General features: G+C 34.8%; 1 protein-coding gene and 1 long non-coding RNA gene across 4 annotated transcripts; one reads left to right on the top strand and one right to left on the bottom strand.

The window, feature by feature from the left end:
* The first annotated feature begins 4,121 nt into the window (after positions 1-4,121).
* On the top strand, positions 4,122-5,114 carry LOC106297388. Its single transcript, XM_013733637.1, has one exon. The coding sequence runs from the start codon at positions 4,122-4,124 to the stop codon at positions 5,112-5,114; it is 993 nt and encodes a 330-aa protein (XP_013589091.1).
* A 3,504-nt stretch (positions 5,115-8,618) lies between these two features.
* On the bottom strand, positions 8,619-10,389 carry LOC106299226. Of its 3 annotated transcripts, none has more exons than XR_001261725.1 (5): positions 10,278-10,389; positions 9,936-10,198; positions 9,769-9,857; positions 9,469-9,556; positions 8,619-8,826 (listed from the first exon to the last, which is right to left on the bottom strand). It is a non-coding gene; the product is annotated as an uncharacterized LOC106299226 (long non-coding RNA). The 3 variants fall into 3 exon arrangements; XR_001261724.1 differs by having other exon boundaries at positions 9,936-10,205; XR_001261723.1 differs by having other exon boundaries at positions 9,936-10,388.
* Between the last annotated feature and the right edge of the window lie 2,455 nt (positions 10,390-12,844).

The raw sequence follows: 12,844 nt of genomic DNA on the forward strand, positions 1-12,844 counted from the left end.
TTATGCCGTGGTTATGGAAGTTATTATCATATAATAACTTATGAGGTGCATCTAATATTCAGAAATAGTGTGTAATTATTGATTCAGATGTATAGATTAGGACACTCACACCTAAAAAGAATATGAACTCTGCGTTGTATGCATTAACAATATTGTAAGCAAAGAGAATTCAACTAATTGCCATGCAACCATATCTTTCACCACCAGTGCATCGTTGATTGGTTTATATCAAATTTAAGCTGCCCAACATGTCAAGCTACGATATTATAATATTATTGTTTTCGGTTTACACGACTAATAATTAACCGACCTAATAATAAATTTTACTCATAAATGTTTACTTAATCTATAATTACAAGTTCGTCTCTTTCCTCACGATACTATTTAGATTCATCCAATTCCATAAAATTACCAAAAATGATGTGATGGCACCATAAAAGAAATACTTATCAAGACACCATGGTATATTTAGTCTCCAAATACAATAACATATACATAATTTAACTAATGTGTATATTTTAAAATATAACAATTTATATTGAATATTTACTCTAACTATTTTCATTATTTTCAAAATATTATCTCGCCCGTAGGTAAATAAACTAAATATACTATAAGATGATTTGAATCTAGTGTCAAAACGGTGACAAATAGTTACATTTTTCCATTCTCTATCCCCTAATAATCCCTAGATCGCACTCACTAATTCTTAGTTCAGGGTTACACAATATTTCATCTACTCGCAGACGAAGCGCAACGCCAAGCCCAACCGCAAGCCCGAAAAATTATAAATTCACTTTAATGAAACGCAGCACAGAGGACACGTGTCGCGCGCAGGAAAGCCCAATTTATGACGTGGATGCACATGTGGCATACCTGGGAGGGATCCAAACCTTCTTTTATATATAAAGATCGGAAAATATAAAAAATAATATATTTATTAGCAAAAAAAACATAAATATGCATCTTTTAAAAAAAAATGGAGTATTTTAGAAAATATTTTACTCTGGAAAAACACAGATTATTACTTAATCTATCTTATTAAAACTCAAGTACAAATTATGTTTGATTGGAAACATAGATAGCAATTTTTTAAAAAAATTTGTTTGGAAACATGGATTGCAGTTTAAAAAAAGTTTGTTTGGAGATATGGATTGCAACTTTAAAAAACAAGTTTGTTTGGAAACATAGATTGCAATTTTAAAAAAGAAGTATGTTTGGAAATATAGATAACAATATATTTAAAAAAAAAGTAATGAGCTTATATTTTTAAGAAAAATTGGAAGTCTATTATATTATGAAAAACTATCTATCTGGTACCTAATCGGGTTCGGTTCAGGTATGTTTGGTTTCGGGTTTCCAGGGTCAAAGATTTCAGTCCCATTCAAATATTCCAAAATTTCAGTTCGGGTTCGCTTCGGATTTTTGCGAGTTCAGTTCGAGTTCATATAAACCATTTAAATTACTTTTAAAATTTTAAAATTCATTATATACTTTAAATTTCTCAAAAACTATAAACAAAATAATAGATTAAATATAAATTTGAATAACATATGTCAGAATACCTAAACTTAACATATAAATTAGTTTAGTTCAAATATTTGGATACAGAATCAATAATTATTTTAAATGTTTTTGGTGTTTTAAGTATACTATTACTATTTTAGATATTTACTATTGACTATTTGTATACACTTTCTAGTATTTAAACCAGCTTAAAAGTATCATATATATTCTAGATGTTTTTATATACATTAAATATAAAAATAATTAATATATAAGTATATAAATCTATTTCGTATACATTCGGGTATCTGAACTACTTCGATTCGGATCGGATTCGTTTTCGGTTCTCTAAAAACAAATTTTTTGAATAATTCGGATATTTAATCAATTTCGGTTCGGGTTTGGTAATACTTTTTCGGATCAGAATCGGTTCGGTTTCGGGTATTTTGCCGAGCCCTAATATTATTGATATGAAAAATAAATAGAAATATATTTTTGAAACAATATATCCGCGTGGGCGCGCGAATCAAAGTCTAGTTACTTGTTATTTTTTAAACAATGTTCGATATTTCAAATCTTATTATTGAATCTCTCAAACATACGTAATTTGGATTTTGTAAGATTGAATAAAGGGAAATTTGGAAAAAGAGAACAAATTAACTAAGCTATTGTCCCCTTAGTACAAAATCAAATTTTCCCACTTTTTGACTTTCACTACCCTTTTTGTTAATAAAAATTCATATCATCATATTTACAATGGAATTTTTTTTAAAAAAAATATAAAACATGAAGTAGTTAAGCATGTGAATATACGAAAAATATTTTTGGAATCAAAAAAATGTTGGAATATTAAGTTCAAAAATGGACTAAAAGAGTTACATTGTCAGATCTACCATCTACTGAGATTTAGAAAATACAATCTAGGTAAGACACAGTGATCTACCATCCGTAGAGTGCGTTATACACTACGAACACAATGATCTACCGACGAAGAATGCATAATACACCAGAAACATATCTATCTAGTGTGGAAGAAAAAGAAATATACAGTTCCTTCTATGTTCTGTATTTTAAAAATCTAGTAGAACATACATTCTACGATGTCTTCTTTTATCTATAAACACAGTATTCCCTATCTACGAGTTCATCTCTTTTCTGACATTGGTAGAATGTATATTCTACTAGATTTTTTAAAAAAATCCGAAAATTAAGGAAAAAACGATTACGAAAATATTCCCTAGATCTATTAAAAATTTTTTTATTTCTTTTTTAAATAATATCGCCTAAATGTAAGTCTTCATCTTTACCACAACGATTTTGGATTTGCATCGTGGGGCTTCTATCATTTCCTAGTTGTTCGAAGCTTTTGTCTCTCTAACATAAGAAGATGCACATCTATGCTTCTTCTGGTTTGTGGAAATCGTCCAAAAGAAGTGGATGGAGATTTCTTGTTGATGATGAAAAAGGAGGTAGATTACTTACTTTGGACACAAGCAAAACCTTCGACAACCAAAGAGTTATGGTTTGTGAAGACTTTGGAATCGATGTAAACATGGTCAATATCGAGCTGAGTTACTTACCTTCTGATTTGGTCATTGGCATCGACTCACCACATGTTTTCATCACCAATGATCGGCAACTCAAAAATTTTCTTACCTGTGTGAAGAACAAAGCTTCGACGCGGTTATGTGTGTGTATTCGATCTAAGGCCGAGACAAGCAATATCAAAGTCGATTTGAATTTGAATGAAGAAGCTACTGAGTCGCCTAACAAAGAGAAAGAGCCTATGTCGTTTGAAGTTTCAGAAGAAGATGTTGAGGTGGATGAAAGTGATGATGATTGCAACCGTGAGAAAGATATGATCAATGGAAAGTCAGTTCGTTTTTCTCTCGTTGATGTTGTGAAGAAGGGTCAACATTTTACTACAAAAAACGCTTTGAAGGCAACAATGAAAATATGTGCAATGAAACATAATTTCGACTACAAGGTTGGCAATCGGATAAAACAGTTTGGTACGTTCGTTGCGCGGATGATGATTGCTGACGGCGTGTTCGCGCAGAGGGATTAACAAGTTCTTCATATTTTATCATCAAAAAGTATGTACCTGATCATTCATGTTCTCCATCATCAAGGAACCACTCTGTTCGGACAGCTTCATCAAAAACAGTTGGTAGTCTCATTATGCATAAGTACGAAAGTGTCAAGGAAGGGCCGAAACCTAATGATATCATCCAGTTTATGCGGAATGATCATGGAGTTGAGATATCCTACTCTTTAGCTTGGGATGCACGTGAGTATGCAGTAAATGTTGTGAGAGGCATTCCGGAGAAGGGTTATGAAAAAATTCCCAAATACTTGCAAATGATGAAGGAAGCTAATCCAGAAACACACACATTTTATGAAACTGATAGCGATGGGAGATTCAGATTCCTCTTCATCTCTTCATCACATTTTATGTTGGCATTCGGAAAGTTATTGTTGTGGATGAGACTTTTTTGAAGAGCAAATACAAAGGAGTATTACTGGTTGCTACTACTTTAGATGGTAACTCGAACCTATATCCTATTGCATTTGGAGTTGTCGACTCATAGAATGATCACTCGTGGGAATGGTTTATGAGACAACTTAATGTTGTCATTGCTGATGATCAGAGTTTAGCTTTTGTGTCTGATAAGAACGCCTCCATTGCTAAAGCTCTTGCGAAAGTGTATCCGCATTCTCATCATGGAATTTGCATTCACCACTTGTTGAACAATGTTGTAACATATTTCAAGGGTAAAGGTGTCGCTGGTTTGGTTGCAAAAGCTTCTAAAGCTTATCGAGTAGCTGACTTTAAGAAGATGTTCACTGCTATTTTCGTAATTAGTCCTGAAATTGGAAAATATCTAATAGAAGCTGATGTGAGTAAGTGGGCTCGTTGTCAATTTCCGGGTTACAGGTATGATGTTAGGACCACTAACCCTGCTGAATCGATAAATTCTGCTTTGCGTTCACCAAGAGAGTTTCCAGTTATACATTTGTTGGACAGCATAAGGGAAATGATGACTCGTTGGTTTTTCAAGCGTAGAACTTTAAGTTTTAAGCACACGCAGCCACTGACCATTGCGGTGGAGAAGAAGATTGACCGAAGGATTGAGAAGGGTAAGAAGTTTCAAGTTTCCCTAATTGGCGATGACAGGTTTTTGGTTCAAGGTGACACTTTTGAATGTTTGGTTGACTTGGTCAGACGCACATGTTCATGTGGGAAATTCGATTTGATGAAAATCCAATGCAGGCACGCCATAAAAGCAGCTTTCAGTGTAGGCAAACAAGCACTCACACTTATTGACGACATGTATACCACTGCTTCATGGAGATCGGTCTATGAGGAAACCATAAATCCTATTAGTGTTCCGGAAGATTCATGGATTGTCCCATCTCACGTAAAGCAAGCGAAAGTACTTCCTCCAGAGAGTAGAAGAGGTGCAAGTAGGAGAAAGAAACGCAGATACGAGAAAGTTGAAGACAAGATCCGTTCGTCACAAGGAACTCAACGCTCTAAACGTCGCAAATGCAGTCGATGTGGTATGGTTGGTCACAATAGGTCAACATGTGATAGAGCAATATAGGATTCAAGCCATTCTGTTTAGGCGAGATATGTTTCAGAGTTGTTTCTAGTATTATCTTCGTTTCATCTCGAACTTGGTTTTTTCATGTTGAACTCAGTTTTATGTTTTTTGCTAAAATCCAGTATTTTCTTCGTTTTATACAAGTTATTTGACTATCAACAGAATGTTTTCTGTTAAAATCCCTTCTTCATATACAAGTTATTTGATTATCAAAAGAAAACTGAATATCAAACTGATTCGATCTTCTCAATGTAAAATCAGAGAGCAGTTACAATATTAATCACGTTTCGAACACAGACATAAAATACTGAGCATGTATCCTAAACAACCTACTTTGGTAATGTTTTTGTTGAACTTTTGACCCACCATAGTACCAATGTCGGGGATTGCCTCCATAACCCATATCTGAAATGCAATGGAGAATCCATCCAACACGTAACTTTTCTTCAGATGTAGATCTTTGGTTGCTTTGCGTATTGAATCAATCAGCTCATCATACGCGTGAAGACCCCAAAGAAACATCCTCATCTTAGCAAAATCCATCACCAAGCGGATGTATTCTAGAGGAATAGAAACTCTATCATCCTTAGCTATGAGGTATCCTTGGATAATACAGAGATACACTAGCCTCACCCTGTCCACATACGTCCACTTGTTAAAGACTTGAAGATGCTCAGTCCTTATACTCAATAAGCTGATCTTCCTGTTCTGCTTCAACACTGTGCTCTAGAACCCCTTATCATCCTCCCAATCTTCAAAGTCTATGTCAGGTTCATCCTTGAACTTGAGTCCAGTCACAGCATAAAATTCTTGCTTTGAAAACCTAAGAGGCCTCCTTGCAAATACAAACCACAGCTCGTGAAGCTTGGAAACCTTGAGCTGCTTGCATATGAAGCTGTGAATAATTTTCCCTGAGTACAGGAGCTTGTTCTCTAGGATTGCCAGAATCGGACCAAAGACCGGGTCTTGCAAAACTTCCTCATACTCATCCTTGAGAACACTTCTCACCATATCCAACGTCCTACGCCTACACCTATGGTTAATGTTATCAATCTGGGTCTCAGCTCCTTCTTCAAGAATGCGTTTTGGAAACTGGTAAGCCATTCCTATAAAACACGAAATCAAAAACATCAACTTGTTAGCGAATCTGCAGACACGACAAAGAAACAGAGTCAAAGCTACCCACCTATACCCGATTGACTCACTTCGAAACGCTTATGAGAGACATAAAGCTACTCAACATTAAGATGTTTTGTTTAAATACATAAACATGAATCCAATTCCAATCAAATACAACTCAATCTCACAATCAAACTATTATACATGTAAAATAGCACATAAAACTCACAATCAACTCAACCCAAAACTACAATCAAAACCGTAAACATGAATCAATTTACTTTTAAAACATTGAATCTTAAGACTAGTTATTGTCTGAAAATGCACTCGTAGAACTCTTACATTATCATCGGAACTTATCATTGTCTAAGCTCAAACAATGGACTTTCACAATTTGAGTTTCTAAGCCATTCAGTAATTTATTAATACATGCACATCAACAAAATCACTAAACCAAATCAAATCAAAAAGGGGATCTCAAAACCTAACCTTTAATTTTGGGAAAAGAGGAACCGAGATGAAAATCGAACACCTACTTGTTCTTAATCAGTGATGAAAGCTTTGTCCGCCTCGTGCCAACGCTCATTTACGCTGTCGGAGAAAACAAGGTCAATTAGGGTTCATAGAGAAAACAAAGTTGGAAAAAACAAGGGAGGAAGAAACAGAAAAATACCACAGAGGAAAGGGGGAAGAAGGAAAGAAAGATGGCACGACAACTAAGAGTTCACCGGCGAACCAACACGCGCCGGACGGAACACGTTGATGGCGAACACGGGAATCACCTTTCTCGACCTTCGACGGAGAGATGTTGGAGACGATTGGGTTTTGATTTTTTAACTTTATTTACATTTAATATATCATATTATAACTCAATTTGGAAATTACTTATGTTTTTACATTTTAACATTTATATTTATAAATCTAAATACGAAGGACAAAAATGGATTTTACTTTTCATTAGTACTAAGGGGACAAAGATTAGTAAAATCATTCCAAAGGTACAATAACTTAGTTAATTTGTTCCCTTGAATAAATCTTAGATCATATCTTATTTTTATAATTAATTTTCCTTTTTAAGAAAAAGCTACTATCATAAAATAATTTTCCATTAATTTTCCTTTTTAAGAAAAAGTTACTATCGTACCGAACAATTAAATATTTTTTCATGGATTTTCCTTGTAAAGAAAAAAGTACTATCATACCGAATCAATTAAATAAATTTTCCTTACAAATTGACCATATATACAATATTTTCTTTTGAAAAGGAAGATTTGTATCACCTTTTCAAAGATTTCACCCACTTAAAACAGAAATCTCAATATATCTCAACACAATAAACAATATAGATAGACCTGATCAGTTACTCTGTCTCCCTCGTATTAATACGCATATTTTTGCTCTTTACTTTCTTCACATCACGAACAAAGACAAAAAAAAAAAACAGAACACTGAAATTTACATTATACCAATAAAATGGCATTATCAAAGCTTCAATTTGTAGTCATCTTCGTCTTATGTTCTCAACTTGTTACTTGCCAGTCAAAAGGTGATACGTTTTTTATTTATAATATCATCTATGATCAAGAGTGATAATATTTCGAATTCTTTTTCTATTTTTTTCTGAAATCATTGTTTATATGCTGGTGAACTGATAGATGTAAGAGAGAATGCTGATCATCCTTCACAGTGTGTCTACAGAGGTTCGTGTGAGAGCAACAGAGACTGTGAGAGTCAGTGTGGACCGTCTGAGTTTCCACCGGAGACCATTGCCTCATGCCAAGCTAGTCCTAGGGGTCATGGCAACATTTGTTGTTGTGCTAAAGATTAATATTCTCTTTCCAGCTAAAAGAATAGTTTTTATCTACTTTGAAATAACTAAATGTAATAGTTGTTCTAGAGTTTTTTATCAAAAAAAGAAAGAAGTTTACTACGTTTTTTGTATTATATTTAAAAGAAACATCTACAAGATTGGATGTTTGTTGTTATTCACTAGTTCATAAATTAGTAGAATTCTAAAGAGATCGTTAGGAATCTCACATCAGAGCTAATTGAATTTATAAAAAAATATAGAAGGGATATAAATTAATTTATAATTTGTTGATCGCTTTTTGACTTGAAAATCTATGATGCTTTAGCAGTAATCAATATGTTACATAAAATTTGATAACTTTTGTTAGGTGATAAATGAAATAGAAAATTCAAATGAAAAAGCTTAACTATATATATGCATTTTTCAACAAGCTAAATTATATTTGTTTTGTGAATACAAAGATTTCCAATTATAATTCAAATATTACATAAGACGGCGAGAAAGTTTTCAGCTAGTATGATCAATATGACAATATATAATCATTTGTATACACGTGCCTAGACTTCACTTCGAAATGTGTTACAAATAAATATATTGACTTCACTTTGACCATTGATTATAAGTTCATAAGAGCATGATTATTGCAAAGACCCATATTAGGGGTTCTTATTATTTGTTTAATGCTTTTAAGTACAAAAAGTGACTTAAGAGAAATTTAAGAATCCCCAACATTTAATTGCTCCATTGCAAAATTCTTACAGCGTTACTCTCACTCTTCTTGACCTGCAAATTACGAGAACAGCGTTCTTACTTGATCTTCTTTAGCCAATGTTGTTTCAATGTCCAAGACGATGAAACAGAAACAAGAAAACCTCAATAAAATGAATCAATAACCAGAACTTGAAACATGAAACAAAACAACAAAGCATATCATTCTCATTACTCAAACAGAACAAGAACATTAACATAAAACAGAGACACAACAAGCACAACAACTTGTAGTTCCCCGTATGTCTTGTGCAGCATTGTAATTCTTCATGGAACCAGTAGTAAAATTTATTTATTAAACCGTTCTAACAGTAGTAAACAAACATCCAGGTGCTGTGAAAAAAATCTATCAATTGAAACAACGATCTTCCTAACAGAGAGCAAGCCATCATTAGATTCATGAAGCTAACACACACACACACACACATATATAAACAGAGCAATACTTAAATAAAACAACGCAAGCTGTTAAGGGAAACATATGAACCATTCTAATAGAATCAGTAGTAACCATGAGAATGCAATTTGTAACCCAATCTGTAGTGTCAATTGAAAAAAAAAACAAGACTTTTCTAAGAGAGCACTTATGATATCAGAAAGAAAAGAAAAAAAAGCTAAACATATATGTAATAAAAGAGTGGTGAAACTGAAACATACTTGCAATGGCCTGACGATAAGCTTGAAAGAAAGCACGACCTAATATCCCAGAACCCATCACAATGAACTGCGCAATGATTCTCCCAGCCTGTAAAATGAAAAACATGAGGAATAGTTAGTATTGATTGATGCAACATGATAAAGCACAAACCTTTACCTATTGATATCTATATATATGGCATGAGGTAAGAGGGTAACAAAAGAACAAATCAATCTCTCTCGGATTCATACAAATGAACCAACAAACAATTTTAAAGGAAACAGAGGAAATGGAGAAGCAACGAGAGGGAGAAAACCCACCATGGACTTGGATTAGTTGATCGATTACTGAGCTGTGGCTACAAAAACAGAGTACTGGAGAGAAGTGCAAGCCACCACTATACCTTCCACTATCGCAAAAAGAATTAAACCACAAACTCAGATGTGTCATCCCAACAAGCGATTATATAGGACATGAAAGCACTCACCAACGGAACCTGAGACAAAGCTAAGGTAATCTTGAGGTATTAATCTTCTGTCAAACCCAGGCAAAGGGATTAAATATCCAACACGGCTAAGTACAAGCAACACAGACGTCACAAACAACCTCCTCCTTATCTCGCTCTTAAAGAACCTTTCCGCTGCGGTAGTGGGCACTGAGTTCTCTGGAGGAACAATCTCCACATCCAAAGCAACAGTGATGAAACCAGTGCCCTCGAAATAAGGATTTCATTCAACATGAAACAACAGACTGTGTCCTGACAAGTGATTGCGCTTTTATTCAATCTCTTTGCTTTGATTCGGTATGAAACAGAGGAAGAGAAGCTTACGCTTTGAGACGAAGCCGTAGGAGGGTTGCTGCGGAAGCGAGATAGGTCGAAGAGGAGGAGAATGGAGGATGAACAAGACTCAGCTTTGTTGTTGTTGCAGAGATAACGCGGCTCAGAGGCAGGAACGAAGAAGAATGCGACAGCTGTCTCATAAGAGACGTGTTCTCAATTTTTTTGTATTTTTCAATTTTTTTTTTAAACACAATAACCTAAGAGAATGATTAACCTGGAGTTTTTATGATGAGGTTCTTACCGGAAGTTAAGAAACAGTTGCATGGTTACATGCTTAGGAGACTGGGATAATGGTGCTCTAATTACGTAGAAAGAGCCCTCTTAGGGCATATGAATAACCCCGGTCTCTTAGCTGGGGTTCTTAACTCATGATTTGACACTTTTTGTTTTTATTTTTCTTTTATATTTTTCGGCGGCTCTTATATCTCTTATTTAAGAGACGGTTTTTAACTTTTCTTAGTTAAAATCTAAGAAAAGCTAAGAACCGTCTCTTAGCCGAAGCTAAGAACCCTAGTTAACACTGAGGTTAATATGGTCTTATGTTTTGCATGTGTACGAGGAAATGTAAAACAAAAACCACGCTTATTAACAAACGACCATGAAACGAAATTATAAAATTAAATTTCCTTTTATTGTATAAACTTGGGATGATTATCTTTTCGAGAACACTTACCTTATATATACTTTTAAACTTTATACTTGAGTCTCTATATATACATATGCTAGCTAGTACACTAACTAATCTTGCTGGCTATATTGTTGTTGCTGCTCTGAATCAGAAGCGTTGATACAGTTTCCAAGATTATTAGCGAAGCTTATATCTCGTTATGAGACATTAACGATCATAGCTCCAAGAAATCTCTCGTCTCCCCTCCACCATCGTTGGCCACATCGTTCTTTTCATCTCCGGCTATGAAACCACCGTTGAAAGCTTCTCCAACGCCGTGATGATGAAGATCCATCGTATAGTAGTCTTCGAATCTGAATCCATGCTCTGATGATGGGGTCATTGACAGTGGCGGATGCAGGAAATAATTTTGTTGGGGGCATAAATACTAACCTACAATATTTAAAATAGGTGCATATAGCTTAGGTTTTAACAAATTACACTAAATTTTCAAATGTTGTTGGGTTCAGTGGCCCCCGTCTCGTTACATGTGGCTCCGCCACTGGTCATTGTAGTAGTGATCATGTTAGTATAGGCGCTTGATCTTGGCGACGACCTCTCTTCTTCCTCTGGAGTAGCCGTTGACTTCGTGGGCCCATTTGAGCTGCTTTCTGGAGCAATGCTGTGGCTGACATAGCCGGAGATGAGTGGTGGAAGTTGGATCTTCCTGTTCTTATAGAAGAAGATGTTGGGTGTCGTTTTTGACAAAGTGTTGCGGACCATTTTTCGATGGGTTTTTCGACGGAGACGTCTATCGAAAGGACCGGAATTTGGCCAGGATGTAATCGTCACCGTAAACACTATGAATTAGTGTATTTGTTGGTCAAAATCGGAGTTGTTTTGAATGAGAAATTGAGGTCCAAATTGAATGACATGAAAAGCTTATAAAGCTATTATTTGGTTAAATATAAAGTTTAACAAATATTTCACTTTGGATATTTGAGTTTGAATTTAGATTTAATAAGTTGATTAGACTTTAATGTCAATTAATTTGTTCTAAATCTTATTCATAAAATATTTTTATATTTGGTTAAATATAAAATATAAACTCAATTAAAGTATATTGTTGGCTTTGATGTGGTCAATGCAACTTTATGACTTGATATACTAACGTCTTTTGAATCGTAGTCATGGGAATCAATTTCCTTTATTGCTATTATGATTATGTACGTTAGTCGACTCATTCAATTACATAACGTGTTTCATTCTTATGAAGTTATAAAAGGAGCACTTGTGTTTACTTGTGTACACACAACAAAATATACAATCCTCCATATTTCTTTTATCTTTCGAATCTGAGAGTATACGCAAATCTAGTTTCGCCAGACTTCTGATAGAATGACGCAGAGGCGGACCTATTTGATGAAAAGGTGGCACTACAAAAAAACAACGACATACCGAGGGAAAAAATCGTCGGTTATTCCGACGACATACCGACGAAACAAGTCCTCGGAAATAACTCCTCGGAAATTCATTATTCCTCGGAAATCCCTCGGAAATTTTCGACGGAATTCCGAGGAAACTCCGAGGACCACCAGTTCGTCGGAAAGCTCCTCGGAATATACCGAGGGAGAACTTCCTCGGGATATTTCGATGGACTTTCCGATGGTCCAATCCTCGGAAGTTCCGACGGAAAATTCCGAGGAATGAGTCCCTCGGTATATTCCGAGGAAGAAGTCCCTCGAAAATTCCGAGGAATGAGTCCCTCGGAAAATTCCGAGGAATGAATCCCTCGGTATATTCCGAGGAATAAGTCCCTCGGTATATTCCGAGGAAATGTTCCTCGGAAATTTCCGAGGGTTCATTTCCTTGGAATTTCAAAAAAATTAATTTATTTTAAAAAAATAAATTTTTTGAAATTTAAATTCGAAAATATAAAATTAAAATT

The sequence above is a fragment of the Brassica oleracea genome, chromosome C6 (assembly GCF_000695525.1).
Source record: "Brassica oleracea var. oleracea cultivar TO1000 chromosome C6, BOL, whole genome shotgun sequence".
Classification (NCBI taxonomy): Eukaryota; Viridiplantae; Streptophyta; class Magnoliopsida; order Brassicales; family Brassicaceae; genus Brassica; species Brassica oleracea.